The 15955-nt window shown below is 38.2% G+C and overlaps 1 protein-coding gene across 1 annotated transcript in view; it reads left to right on the top strand.

The window, feature by feature from the left end:
- Positions 1–15955, top strand: part of LOC146168182 (high affinity cationic amino acid transporter 1-like) — a 63714-nt gene that overhangs the window by 18503 nt on the left and 29256 nt on the right. Inside the window, exons 5-6 of the mRNA XM_083386231.1 lie at positions 5940–6090; positions 6867–6883. Coding sequence (XP_083242357.1) covers positions 5940–6090; positions 6867–6883 — 168 coding nt within the window. The remainder of the gene's footprint in view (positions 1–5939; positions 6091–6866; positions 6884–15955) is intronic.

The following is a 15955-nucleotide window of genomic DNA, read 5'->3' as shown; positions in this document are numbered from 1 at the left end:
CTATATAGAGGAGAATTCAGAAGTGTGCGGTTGATGAAAGAGGGCCCGTGTAGTGCGTAGGAAGATCAGTGTATTGTGATTACTGTGTTCTGCTGGGATTTATTGAGTTATTATTAGGTGCGAGAAGTTTCAATTTGTGTGTGAAGTGAAAGAATTATTATTAAGTGAGAATATTGTATTGTTTTTTTTTGCTTACATTTTTTTCTTTGGTTAATATATATTTTCTCTTATACTTTATAAGAAAGTGATTCTGAATCAGGTCTTAGGCATTTGCGAGTTGGGGTTCTCTTAAGATTGGCAACTTTAAGGTGTTTAGTGGTTACTAATTGACGTTCACGTGTCCCAATATTAGTAGAAAGTCTAGAAGTAATCTTTCTAGTTCTATATTAATTCTGGGAGTCGTCTTTACGCGAGGTGGGGTTCTCTTAAGATTGGCAACTTTAAGGTGTTTAGTGGTTACTAATTGACGTCAACGTGTCCCAATATTAGTAGAAAGTCTAGAAGTAATCTTTCTAGTTCTATATTAATTCTGGGAGTCGTCTTTACGTCTTCTGGAACATTCTTGTAATCGATATTTGCGACAATTTGGTTTAAGATTATGTTTTTTTGACTTGAGAAATTCAGACAGGGCAAATTGCAGAGTTCAGTCAAGGCAGGGACGCCAAATACCATACCTGTTTAATAGGCATCGTTAACCGTGTCAGCAATACGCAGCAATTAGGCAAAATTTTCTTAGCTGTGTTCAGTGGCGTATCCCGGGTGTCGAACCCCCGAAAGACACAAGGGAAAAACACCAATTTAATACTAAAGATGCTTTGAAAGCTTTCACCAGCAAGCTTGATAATTGGAAGAGAAAAGTTAGAATGAAAATGTTGCAATGTTTCAAGAAATCATCAGTTCTGGTTGTTGATGGCAAAGAACAAGTCTTCCAGATTTGGTAAAATATTTTATTTTACAACATCTGACCATAGGCGTAGCCAGGGGGGGCTGAGGGGCCATACCCCCCCCCCCCCAAATTTATAAATATTTTACTTTTAATAATTTGTTTTGTAGCATTTATGAGTCGTACCACAGCAGTCGATCACAGGTATGCCACACCTTTGATTGTCATGCATTGTTACGTCACAAACGATGTAGTTAATATAACGTTTGCTGTACAATAATGTAGTTTTTATAACTTTTAGACAGTTTTTGCTCTTTGACTGTGTTTTTAGTATTGCGCTCAGTCAGTTGCTGCTCGAAACGGTTTGCTAGCAATGTTATTTGTGTTCGTTACGGCAGTTAACACAATTACAAATGCTAAACAAAAAAATCCAACTTTTTGGCCCCGCCAAAATTTTCGGCTGCCTACGCCACTGCATCTGACAGCATTGGAATCAGATTTTATTAGATATTATCTTGTAATTGATGACGATGAATTCGATTTAATGCGAAATCCATTTACATCGTTGGTGGAAAACCTTTCCGATAAGTTGCAGGAAAAATATTTTGAGAACTCAAAACGGATTCTTGCGCAAGAGAGTTATTCAGGGAAAAATCAATCAGTGTAATTTCTATCCCAAATGTGGCAGAGAGACCTATTCGAAGTATCCTTCCGTTTGTCTCCACTTATCTATGTGAATCAGGGTTTTCAACTCTTTTGCAAATAAAAACAAACCAGAGAAACAGATTGAACGTGGAGAATGATATTTTCCGTGCTCTTTCCAATACGAGACAAAAACAATAACAAGACTGTTAAATGCATTGACTCTTATATTTTGAATATATTCTTGAATAAAACATTTTTTCAGCAAAGGTTATAATATATAGCACAACGAGGTGCAAAAAAGGAATGTAAAACGCTAAAGAGCATATAATCTAGAGTTTAATTTCTGTACAAAAAATTACATTAAAATATTAATGTAAAATATATTTCAGCAAACTAAATTTGTAGGGGGGGTTAGATTTGAATATCGACTCAAAGGGTTGACAGGACAAAACAGGTTGGGATAGAATTACCTAGGGCTTTATACAAATCACAAGTGCGCATGGAAGTCAAAAGTGGCTAAAGTTGAACTTAGAATGCCTGTGATAAGTTGACGTTGTAAAATATCAAGCAACATTCAGTTCGTTTTAACTAAATTTATGACAACTTTTGAGCTGTATCTACATAATAAAAGATTAAGTTTGTGAGATGTTTGTGTGTGGCAAGATGTTCGCCCAGTCTGTGATGATTATATTATGAAATTCAAGCAGTATTGACGTTGCGCCGATTTAGCTCAGTGCTAGAAAACTGGTCTTGTGACCAGGGGTCGTATGATCAAACCTTACTGGTGGAAAACTGTTGTAATGCTGATTTTCAATTTACCACTGTTATAAACAATGCTAACAAACGTGTGCAACGTTCCAAGTAAAGACTTAAGTTTAACAATGCCAAATTTAGGCAGAGTTTGCAAAATATCGCGTTTGTTGTCGCAGTAAGTAAAAGATAGTCCAAGTTTAATTTACCTGCCGGGTAATAAAACTAAGTACATTTCCTTCATAAAGTAAAATTTGAATGTTTCCAACTAAGACTATTATGTTTAGGAACTTATTGATGCCTGTTCACGCGTAAAATTTAGGTAAAGTTCGCAAATTTACGAAGAATTAAATTTTTATTTTTAAGCCGTTTGTTAGCGATAGTGATTGAGGCCAAAGCCTAATGACTTCTTACAATGTGTTTCCCACGCACTACTTAGCAGAGTTCGCGAAATATTGCGTTTATTGCAGTAGTTAACAGTAAGCATTTGTTTTTTCAATGAGGATTTTTCTCACGTTTGACGCAGTTTAGCACTGGGATTACGTATTTGCTTAAACATGACGCTATCAGGCAAGTCTATAAGCAATTGCTGCTGCAACCTGTTTTACGCTTGGGAGTTATTCTCAATTGACAAACGTCACGGGTTTTCGTTACCTAAAACATATTGCATGCTTAGCCAAGTGTTGTGCGCTATAGTTAACCGACTTCACATCACATGATTTGAAATTTTTATGTAGTGACACTCAGTTCAAACGTTTAGGCATAAGCAAATTTGTTATGACATTTCAAAAAAAAAGGTTGCATTATTTATGTCTTTTACGAAGATCTTACGAATAACCGGTAAATATTCTATTTAATCTGGGCAACGCCGGGTATTTCGTCTAGTTTTTAATAGTAGCCATGAGAATAAAGTTGAGTATAAAACAATGTTTTAAGTACTACCTATAGTTTTATGTGCATTAATTGCACATTGTTACAATTTGATTTTTGTTCCCGGGTTTCCAATATTTTTTGATCAATTATGACCAGATAATTTCAAAACTCACGTATTTTATATTGAAGCCTTGCTTTTTAAGAGAATGAATTCCTTAAATTCTGTAGTTTCTTTGTAAATCGAGTGAAATGGAGCTATTCTACTGTGTCTTTGGAAAAATTATCAAAACAAAAACAAATAAACATTCTGTGTAGGCATCCGTTGAAAGTGTAAAACATAGAAACCATGTATTGGCATGTCAGTCGAGGATCAAGATAAGTCATAGGTAGCCTACCTAACTTTGTTTGCAAAAAAACTACAAAGTACTAAGGAGAAAGTTACTGCTCATATAAGTAATTAACTTGAGTTGACTAAAATATATTCCATATTTTAAACAGCTATTTTATATGGAGTGTAGAAACTTGATATTGATGAATGCATTCTGCTTTATCAATTTTTCTGTTAAAAACAGTGATCTATGAAGCTTGATAAATTAAGGGTGTGTCCAGAAACCATCAATCATTCAAATAAATGTTGTTCTGCTTGATAAACCCATTCAAACGTTATGTTGGATATATGTGTATTCAAACATTCCTTCTTTAATGCTCTATTTCCGTGCTTAGCTTGGTTGCCTTAAGCTACAGCCCCTACTCAAGGATAGAAACCGACAATGAGTCAAGCACCACAAAAACTAAGTAAGATGCAGCATATATTGCGCCTTTTTAGTCGGATACATATCCTTTCTAGAGTCACTGGGCAGCGTTAAAGTCTATAATTTTGGGGCCAAAGAGATAAACTTTGGTTTTGTACTTCCAAGGTTAGTCAAGGCTTGTAGAATATATCTGTTAAATATAATTAACATTGTTCCTTGTTTCTTCCACGAGCATAATGTTGGCAATACTCCTTGTTGTTTAGTGGACATATGTGAACATCGAATTGTAGTGTGGTAAGCCTTGCAACATGTGAGCCCATGCGGACACTATCATATGCTTTTATGCGATTGGTACTTACTTAAGGTTGGCAACTACTTGCGATAGTTGACTCAATAGGATTTTTTCTTCTTTGGTAACAGCACGCAAAAGCCCACTACGTGGTATTATATAAAGGAAACTTTTTTCTAGGTACCGGTACTCATTTTACTTCATCCAGGCATTGGAATAACGAAACCACAAATTGGCAGACAACAAATTCAGACACACCCTATTTCACGATAAAAAATTCTTTGGTTTATTTATACGTGATTTGAGATCTGAAATTTTAGGACCTGTCACGGTGTAAGCCTACTACAGCTATTTACTTCGCTAAACGCAAATATAAAAAGTTACGAAAAACAATTGTAAACACGTACAATCGCGCTTAACAAGTTTGAAAACAGGCTTCGATAGACAGACTCCATAGGCTACATTACTTCCGCCAAAAAGAGGACTTAATCCATTTCTTGACAAAGCCCCGATGCCAAACTGAACCATGGGCAAACTGTCTGTCCAGTATGGTACATGTATGTGTGTTAAGATTTTTTAATGGCGATGAAGATCATTGGCTTGGAATATGAAGCTGTTGTGCGACTGTGCTTAATACCAATAAGCCAGGTGACTTTAGCCAACAGCTGCGACGAAACTTGTGGTCCTCCGTCGAAGGACATCTGCGAAGGAACGCCAAAACACGCAATCCAATGAAATGCAAACGCACGCGCACAAGATAACCAAAAGTTGAGAACACCGTATAGTTTTGGGTATATCCGCTTCGGCAACTTGTACTTGATGGCAACCTCTTAACAAATCAATTGCAGATGACCCGCTAAATGTGCGGTATGACATACAATACCTGTCAAGTTGGGTAGCTGCATCCATTTTGTTGATTGGGTGGAGCCAAACCTACATTACGGGTCGTTCATAAAAGTTTATCTTGTCGCACATTATACTAACTAAAACATGCTACAGCTTCAGCTTTTTCAGTTCACAAAACTCCTTTAGACTAAACATATTATTATAAGATGTACTGTTTAAGCTTGTATATCGGGGTAGCCGACTAGAAAAAAAAATGAAGTGCGTGTTATTTCCTCCTTAACGTACTTTTTGTTAATTCCGAGAGCCACGCAACAAATTGGCGAAGACTGTGTATTAACCACTATGCGTTAAAATGAGCATGTCTCTATAAAATCTCGGCGCGCTCAGTTCGCTTGGTTGTCGTTAGTCTGTAGCCATGTGAAACATCAAGCGTGAATATAAAACTTACAAATACCTTTACAGTGGTTTTGATTATTCAGATTAGAATTCGTAGGTAAATGGAAAATTAATTTATTTTAAAAGAGTTTGGCAAAGATACACTATTTGGCTTAAAAATATTTCCATTAATTAAGTTAATGCTTCGGGTTAATTTACCACGAATTTAAAAAAGTCGCTGTTACCATTAATGAATTTGTTGATCTCTGTTCCGATAACAAATCTATTGCTAATTAAGTTTTATAAGCTGTCTTTTTCAGCCATGAGAAGGGACAATACATGAAAATAGTTCACGAAAACAAAACTATTTAATTTACTCTTTAAGAGGTTTGACATTGTATGTTTGAAAATACATTTGTATTTTACTAAGCGATACCGCCCGTTCTCATGATAAGTCTGATTTCCATAGAAAAGTAGGGGCACTGTGTACAAGATGGACAATTTATGTTTATGCTATTTTTTTCAGGAATTCTATGTTTTGGTGTTAAAGAGTCAGCTTTGTTTAGCAAAATTTTTACTGTCATCAATATTACAGTCATTGTGTTTGTCATTGTGGCTGGCAGTATGCGCGCTGATTTGCGTAATTGGCATCTCACAGAAACAATAATATACAAAAGGTATGTTTGTTATTTCCTTATACAGTATAAACTTAAACAATCGTTCTTGTGTAAACGTATATTTAGTACAATAGTAAAATAGTACTCCAAACAACATTACGTTAACTATATACTGTACAGAATTGAAACTTATAACGTTAGGGGTCTACGATAGTTTGTGTCATGGAGTTGGACCATTTTACTAATTTTTTTTTTTTTGTACTAATTGTTTTTCGTACCCTGTGTTTTGTCGTCGCACACTAAATGTCTACTGCCGTGCAGCATGCACTCTTATATGCATGCGTTGCTCGCGTTGGAATTTCGCTAGCGTCCCTAAGGTGTAGTAATTATTGCGTTACGTTGGAATGGTGATCCATTGTCCACCCTATATGATGATGCATTATCCACCCTATATGTAAAGCATTGTCCACCCTATATATTCCTTTGTACAACTTTACTTCAACGCCCATAAGTAATAAACCTTCTAAGAATATATCGCGCCAATCCCACTAATGATTTGCAAAATCGTGATGCGTCCCTATTTGAAAAAGGATACATTAGACCAGTGCTTGTCAACTTTTTTCGGAATGGTACACCCTTTTTACGTTTACTCAAAACTTATACACCCCAGTCCACGCAATACACGCAATACATGCAATACACTGAATCCAGTAATCTTAATCGAAATAAGGATATGAAGGGCTGCAAGTATAGGAAATCCGTAGCATATCTTTATACAAATACAAAATTTTATGAATCATTTAATGCGAGCGTTACTGTTGATATTTTTCAGTCAGTTGTGCGAACCAAGACAGTTAGTAGCCTTGTTTCGAATGCTCCTATCATAAGCGTATAAACATCCTTGATAGAATTTATTTTTCGGTTTAAATTTCAACAAGAGCAGTCGTGTACATGCGCAGTGTTTTTTAAGGTGTTTTGGGGGACCGAAACGCCCAAATTTCTCCAGCGGTTTCCCAAATTTTGGATTTGCAACTTTTTGGTATTTAAATGAAACACTTGCGGTCTCTTAAAACTACTTAGCGGTCACCCAAACCAAACCTTAAAAAAAAACCTGTACATGCGAACAAGATGGAAATCGCTTTTTCACTGAGATTTCGGTATTTAGGAACTTTGAGAAGCGATATACCCCAAATTCGACCCGACTGTTAGAATTAGTGCCGTTCTAAGCAAAGAGGACAGCGACAATTAGGGCATCCAATGGCAGAAAAGTAAAAAAGTGAGGTAGAATTAATTATACCTGACCTACCTTAAGCCAAACGCTAACCTGAATCCTTACCCTAATATTCTGGGTTAATTTAAATAATTATTTAAACGCTGGGGAAAAAAACAAAACTCTGGTTGGCATAAGATAATTTATCGTCCAGGGTAAATAGGATTGTTACGTCACAAATTGATGTATTGGGACCTAAAGCGTGTATGTAACTATTAAATCAACGCACAACATTTGAGTTAGGGTGCTTGTTAGCGTTTGGGTTCGGGTGGGTCAAACATTATTAAACTAAGTCTTCCTATGTAGATTGTTAAGTCAAATTAGTGCATTGTTTAACTTTAAGACAGGGGCTGCCAACATGTGGGCCTTAGCCCCCTAGGGGGAAATGACGTTTCTTAATTTTTTCCAAAGGTTGAAAAAATAGGGGGGCCACCGTGTAAATAAAAGGTTGGGAACCCCTGGTTTAAGACCTCAAAACTAAAAGTCGCACTTTTCAAACCGTTGGATACCGTACCCTAATTGTCGTAGACTGTTTTGCTTAGAACCGCACTAAACACTCGAACGGATCGGGTGAAAAGTCAGTATAGTATTTAAACTCTTTAAACTCTGTCTACTGAACCAAATATCGTAGTTCATAAGTTCACTGTTTAAGTAGCTCAAGTTACTCTTGCGTCCCGCGGAATATGTGGCCGTGTGCTTTGGTTTTTGACCCGCACCACAAACATTTAGTTGCAGACTTTTTCAACGTAAGCACTGTAGCTGCAATTCAAGCACTGTAGCTGCAACAGCCACGACCAACAGCATTTGGCGCGACGATAAAGCTTTGAGGTGACTACTGGTCACCCTTTAGCACCTGCGCCAAAGCGCACGCTGTGCCTGAGGATAGAAAAATGCAAGTCTTTCTCACAAGCCAGGCAGCAACTTTCTACAAGTTGCTTTCTCATCTAGTAGCTCAAAGTTCACCGGCCGAACAAGTCGACGACCTTACATTAGACGAGATAGTTGCCTTAATGAAGGAAATATCGACCCAAAATGCTTCGTGGTTTTTCAACGATTTAAATTCTGGAGCGACCCGCAACGCAAGCCATGAAAATTCAATCAAGGATTGGCAGCCGGATCCGCTCAGACGCAAGCACATGCGATGTTCCTCAATCCAGGATACATTGAACGAGTGGCTGCGGACACGTTTCAGCTACTCTGTCAATAACGAAGCCGTGCGTTAAGCTCTTTTCAAAATGTGATGCAACTAACTACTTTCCCGTGCTATAGAAGTTTCTATACAAACCAAGAATGCCGCCAAGGTAGCTAAAGAAACGGTTTAAATGCCAAAACCGAGGTCTGTAGTTACGCGAATTTCATAGACTACCCGGCAAGCGTCGGACATCACCCCTGCGATGGAAGGCGAGACACAAAAGAAGTGCTACCTATGTGGTAAAGTCAATAATATTGACCCTGAATGCCTTCAAGGACGCTGTTTGCGATATCTGCAAGCGCGCGGGTCACCTCCATCAGCTTGCCGTAGAAAGCAGCAGTTGGCCTCTATGCAAATCAAGTGGGTCGACCGGTTGAACATCCGGGCAATTGCGGGTTGGGTTGCCGGTGTTCCAAGGTTAGAGATTTAAGTCATGAGTAATTCCAAATCTTGTTTGATGGAACTCGATACCGCGGCAGAAGGAAGCTTTTTGTCAACCGCAATTCGGTAATGTCTGGGAAAACCGCCGCCACAGAAGACGGATTCCCACTACCAATCCGCGGCAAAGCACCCTTTGCCAATCCTTGGATTCTTCATTGCAACAGCGAAGAATCGGAGCAGCGGAATAGAATGTACTGTGCCTCGTCTGATTACTGAAGTTCTGAATTTCAATCTTCTTGGTCGAGACGCTATCAAAGCGCTAAATATCTTTCTGGACGATATTCTCTACAAAGACAAGGAATTAAACTTCGGTTTTCAACGACCTATCTCGAAACCGGATCTTCATCTCCATGAAGCTACCCGGAAAATTTGCAAAAAGTATCCTGATATATTTAAAGTTTGGTTGTCTCAAACGTATGGAACTGGCAGTAAAGTTTAAAACGGATGCAAGGCCGGTGTACTGCAAACCAAGAAAAAAAATGTTCCGTTACGGTGAATCTGTAGCTTTAAAGTCATCGTCAACCATTACCTCTTACGGAAGATATGATGCGCAAACTAGGAGGAATAGACTGGCACCGTGTACATAACCTGGTGTAATGCTGCAGAATTTTCTCCCATTTCGGGATCTCTCCCTGATTATTATCAGGAAGGCATGAAAAGTCTTACATGCGACTTTCAAGGGGTTTCTGTGTATCTCGGTGATATCCCTGTGAGCAAAAGTTTAAAGGAAGATCATTTGTAAAACCTTTCACGGTTGCTGAAGCGATTGAACATAAAAGGACTACGTTGTCGATGTGAAAAATTTCAATTTGCCCAAACGAAAATGGAATATCCCAAGAAGAAATTGCAAGGGCGTAAAGTAATCAATGTCATTGAGAAGCCTCCGCCGCAAAACGTGTCCTCCCTACAATCATTCCATGGCTCCATGCAATTTTACGGAAAGTTTTTACCGTCGATTTTTGCGACTACATCCAAACCCCTGCATCGGCTCACTAGAAAAGGCATTGCTTGGAAATGGGCTAAGAAAGAGCAAGATGGGTTCAACGAACTGAAGCTCACTTTGTCGTCCAACAACGTTCTCACCCATTTTAACTCAAATGTTTCAATTGTCATTACATGCGATGCTTCTAGTGTTTTTATCGGAGTTCGGTTTCGCCGCTACCCGGGTGGTAGCGAGCGCCCGATTCCCAATGCACTTAAGACGTTAACAAATAGTCAACGCAAATGCAGCTAGATCCAGAAAGAGGCATTGGCGATTATCTATGCGCTAAAGAAGTTTTATCAATATCTCTTCGTCAGAAAATTCATTTTGGTGACCGACCACAAGCCTTTACTGTCATTGTTCGAACAGGACAAATCTACGCCGGAACTCGCGGCAAATCGCAGATGCATTGAATCAGTTACTCGTTGGTATCGAATTAATCTGTTTTTGCTGCATTTGCCTTACATGAGGTGAGAAAAAGAAAGTTCTCGTATAACACTTACGCCTTTAGACACTTTTTCGGATGTAACTGGAAGAATTATATCAATAGACGAAACTTCATCAAAATATGGCCAGAAACAAAAAAGTTAGTTTTGGGCAGATTCTAATTTTGAAACTGAAAAAATCGGATGTAACTGGAAAAATTATATACATTTACCCCTACCCCCTTCCCAGGTAATGACCTACTTTAACCTCAGAGCCATCACCCTTATACCCAAAACACCCTCTGCTAACACCCTTATTAAAGTCTGACCCATTTCGCTTCTAAATACAGATCTTAAAATCCTAAGCAAAATTGTAAATCAACGTATAAACCCTCATTTAAAACTTTTTTTCTCTCCCCATCAGCACTCACAATCGTCTATCAACACTCCACTCAAAGTGACCACCCACCCCCCCTCCTACTTTATATCACTCAACTTTAAAAAAAGCCTTAGACTCTATAATCCACCCTGGCTTACGCACATCCTATCCATCCGCAACTTCCCCCCACCCTTCCTAAATTACATTTATACCCCAAGTTTTGCAACTTCCTCCATTTTATTAAATCCCTACTGACCCCGTGGCGATCAGCAGAGAAGTAATACAAGGCAACCCGCTTAGTCTTACTCTTTTCCTGATCGCCCTCGACTCACTCATAAAGAACATTCAAGACAGCCCCTCTATTTCCCCCGCCCCTGCCCCAACCCGCACTCCACCCAAACTTGTCGATTATGCTAATGATGTAACCCTCACCGTATCCCACCCCAATTCCTTACTCGTCACCTTTGACACCCTGTTCAAATTCTAGTCCTAAACCCTGGTAAAACAAAGGCCACCTACACAAGGTTCCTACCTTCCGTTTCATACACCCTCTCCCAAATAGACTGGAACCCCCTTGCAATCTCACCCTGAACATCCCCATTGGAGACCACACCCAGGTCACCCAGGCAAAAACTTCTACAATACTTTATCGGACCTCATATCCCCTACCCCCAATCGTCATTAACACCCTGGCTGCCATTGGGGGCTACTTGGTCACCAACATCCCACTTTATTTACCTTGACCTATTCCTACTCCGACAAATTGGCCCCTATTTACTTCACCGAACCATTGTTACCCCTTAAACACCCAAAATCAAATAGTAGAATATAATCTCGGGATTTCCTATAAGAAAATATGATTTCCGTATTCGTAACAGTTTACCCACAGCACGCCGTTTTCATCACCGCATTATCTCCACCTCTGGGCCCTAATGGATAAATACAACCTGACAATTGCTGAACTGACAGCCACAACAATCAAACCACGCCTCACTAATCACAATCCATGACCAATACTCAACCCCCGCCCCAGCTACAATCCCCAAATTAGTCCCGAATTTATCACCCTACGCTTCCCACCTTCCTCCGAACCTTCATTAACAAACTATCTTACAATGCCATGCCCGTCAAATCCCATACCACCCCCAACATCCTTTCACTTGACCCCAATTGCCTACTTTGTCACACCCGCTACGGATCAGATGCACACCTCTTCCATTACTGTCCCCAAATTCCACAACTTTTTTGATTCCCACGCCCACATTTATTTTACCGCATCTCCTCAACCCCCGATCCAACAATGACCTTATTACCATCCTGAATAGGCCTACCATACCCCACCATACCTTTGGAAAACTCGCATCAAGAAAGTCGTTAACCCAGATCCGCAACCCATCCCATCCCAACACCTAATGCCCTTTCAAAAAACGAGATTTTAACGGTTTTCTTTTGAAAAATAAATTTGCTCAGTACTAACTTTTTTGTTTCTGGACGAATTTTGATATCGTTTCGTCATTATGACTTACAGGCAACATTTAAGCATTTCCACTGAAGAAAAACTTCATTTTCGCAAAAAACAACGATTTGGCTCAACTGAAAAAACGAGATTTTAACGGTTTTCAGTTGAAAAATTAGAATCTGCTCAAAACTAACTTTTATGTTTCTGGCCGAATTTTGATAGCAGGCCAAACCCAACTGTCAATATCTCGACCTGTTCGTAAAGTTAATTTCCCTGATTAAATGCCAACTGACCCCTCCTCTCCCAGTTGCCCCAATCCCACGGCTAACCAAAACCTTAGGTTCTCCCTTCCACTACTTTTAATTATTTAATTTGATTTTTGTTAACATTTTTTCTTTTTCCTTGCCAACAGTTTTTGTTTACATTTCAACATTCGAATCTCTTAGGGATATGTAACCCTGACAACACTTTTTATCGTAGACTCAATTTTGTTTTCCCAGCGGCCATTATTAAGTTTTTTTCATCGGTCATTCAATGCATACTCTCAAATAAAAATAAAAAGGGACCAATAAGAATAAAATTGCCTTAAACTATTCTCACTCGAACCTCCCATGTTCATATTCCTCTTCGCAGCGGGAGTGAAGGGCAGGTCTTTGCCGAATGGATTTATTATTTTTCGGACTTGTTGTTTTATCAGTCCTATTTTTTTTCTCGCAATTTTAAACGCAATAAAATCACAGGGATAATAATTCACAGTTTGGACATAGTTTTTATGTAAGCTGTATTGTGCAAACATGTTCACTGGAAGTCTGCAACAGCAAAATACACGACAATATCAGCCAAGAACCCCAGCCATTAGGTGTAATGTTTTTTCTTGCCTATTAGAACGAATAGACTTGAAGAGTAAAATCTGTTAAAATAATCCTTAGTTTAATGGTTTATTTTTTAGCTTGCGGAACAATCAGAAACATAAAAAAATGACTTCAAAAAATTTATCTCTTAACATGACGGTTACTTTGCCGACAAATTGGCGTGGGTGGCTTAGGACGGACCATGCGAGTTACAGATCAATAAAACAACAGACGGCGGAAAAGCGCACCGTCGTCTACATTCTACAAGGATGATGCAACTTTGGCGCACGGTGAAGCGTAATTAAAAATTCTGTATTACAGCTCTCTTTAACCGGTGGCCACGCCGAAATAAGTCATCAAGGCATCAACCTACAAATGACTTGACCACATTTTCGTATGTTGATAATCTAATAATCTAGTGAAGTAATCTCCCAAGAATAATTGTGTCAGGAAAATTCGCTTTAGTTTTACCGAGTGGTGATCAAGATTTTTAAACAAGAGTTCGCCAAATTGTTTTCTTAAACGGAACTAATTAATAAACACCTGGGAAAATGGCTTTGAGTTGACAACGCTTTAATTAATATAGGCTTGTAATTCTAGGTAAAAAAGGCCTAAATATTTAACTAATGGCAAAGGAGGTTGTTTTTGATTCACCACGGGTTTACATAATTTAATGACTTCATTAACTTGACATAAGTGCAGTTAAGTTGGTGTTTTCAAATGACTTGACTTAAGTTTATTACACAAGTTACTTGACCTGGACTTCATTGTGTCAAATAATATAGCTTTAACTTTAAATCGTGTTTTCATTAAAGATTTTTTATTACAAATGATGTATTTATTTTAATATTTGCACGACATTTCCTTGCTATGAAAAGGTTGCAAATGACTAAACTTGGGCAGCTGGTGACTTGGTCTAGAACAGGGGTGTCCAACATGAGGCACGCGAACTAATAAAAAATGGCACGAAAGCCCCCCAAAATACAGCCAATTGTCAAAAAAGCTAAATTTGTTATACAGCCAATTGTCATGGTTTATTCACAATACAAAACAATCCCAGCAATTATGACAACAAACAATTACTTTTGATATTATAACACTATACTGTTTTTATTTTTTGTATAAAAGCAGGGAGTCGAACCGGAACCGAACCGGAACTATATGAACCGGTTTTAGGTCAATTTTTTTCTGAACCGTAACCGAACCTGAACCGTTTTATCTACGATTTTAAGGAGCCGAACCGGAACTGAACCGAATATTTTGAAAGTACCTGAACCTTAACCGAACCCAAACCTGTAAATAAAAGCGGTTCGCTCCAGCATGACGTCACAACTTCTATTTTACAGAGTCAAATTACGCCATGTTCGAAATTTTATGAAAAAATTATGAATATTGAATAAATAAAACGCTGATTTTTTATTTTTTAGATATTTCAATAATGAGTTGCTGGGTTTTTAATACGTCACGTAGGCTAATTTAGATTAAATGACTTACAATTAAAAGATTATTCTCTACATTTATCGACCCACGTTTTAAGGTTTAACGCAACTTATATTGTATCCGAACCGGAACTTTATAACCGGTTTTGAAATAACGATGATCGAACCGGAGCTGAACCGGAACTTTTAAATCTCCGAACCGAAAACCGAAACTGAACCGGATTCCGAAAAAATTCTTGAACCAGAACCCTGAACCGGAAAAGTCAAACGGTTCGACTCCCTGTATAAAGCGCTTTTAATATTAGAAAAAAAATAGTTGCTAAACTTTGGCACGGGACGAAGTTATGAGATAAAAATTGGCACGTCGGCATGTTTGAGTTGGACACCCCTGGTCTAGAACTTGACATACTATTTTTTGAAAAATACTTGATTTGGACTTAACAGGATATTATGACTTAACTGGGACTTAAGTCACTTCAAAATGACTTGCTTGGAACTCTGGTGCCAGAAATATCGAAAAAAAGTCACCCGAAAACTAAAGTGTCCAAGACTCTAAGATGTCATGTCACAATGACGTCACCCCAAATTTAATATGGGCTGTAACATTCATACTGCTGTTAACGCTCGAGATCAGTATAACTGATTTTCATTAAGTATAACAAAAATCCGTTTGGACGAAAACGATATAACAAACGTATGACGTAACTAAGGTCTAAAATTAACACAAACATTGCTATATTTCTGGTCATTTTTTTAATTTAGCGTAAGAACTTATAAAAGTGTAAAACACAATTTGGCAACATGATCATACAATGCATGTTAAGCTATGGCAACGAACATTTTTAAATCTGTAATGGAAATAGGCTATATAAAAATAATATTTTGGGGGGTAAAAAAATCGTTAGGTGAAGTTATTTATACCAACAAATCACGTCGTAATTGAGATTACAAACGTAAATATATAGGAAAAAAGAAGTATATTAATACAAAATAAATAAAATGTTAGTCAGATGACCATGGGCGGCAACCTTTTCACACTGCAGACGGGTTTAAAACAGAATTTTTCCACTGACCCGGCCTTCCGAAAAAAAAGTTCAGTACGGTAGTTGAATTATTTTTACAATAGTGATTCCATCGAATTTTAAAATGTGCAAAAACCCTTTTTGAAATGCCTTTACAAATGTGCGCAATTTCTTCATGATGTGCGCACATTTTAAACTGCTCTTTAAAAATGTGAGTTAAAATCAGAGTTGGATTTTAAGAAAGAGTTAGAGTTGTAGGAATAGTTGCAGGAAGTGCTGGAGAAATAGATGCTGGACGATTTGGAAGAAGAGTTGAAGGAGTTAGAGTTAGAGTTGGGAGATAATTCGGAGTAATATTTGGTGGAAGAAATGGAGAAAGAGTTGGAGGAACAGTCGGAGAAGAGTCAGAAAAAAAGTCGGGGAAGAGTTAGTGGATAAGATTAGCAGGAGTGGGGTTAGAGGAGA

The sequence above is a fragment of the Ascidiella aspersa genome, chromosome 1 (assembly GCF_963924565.1).
Source record: "Ascidiella aspersa chromosome 1, kaAscAspe10.2, whole genome shotgun sequence".
NCBI lineage: Eukaryota > Metazoa > Chordata > Ascidiacea > Phlebobranchia > Ascidiidae > Ascidiella > Ascidiella aspersa.
The sequence above is the reverse complement of the archived record's forward strand: the minus strand, read 5'-3'. Positions and strand labels throughout refer to the sequence as shown.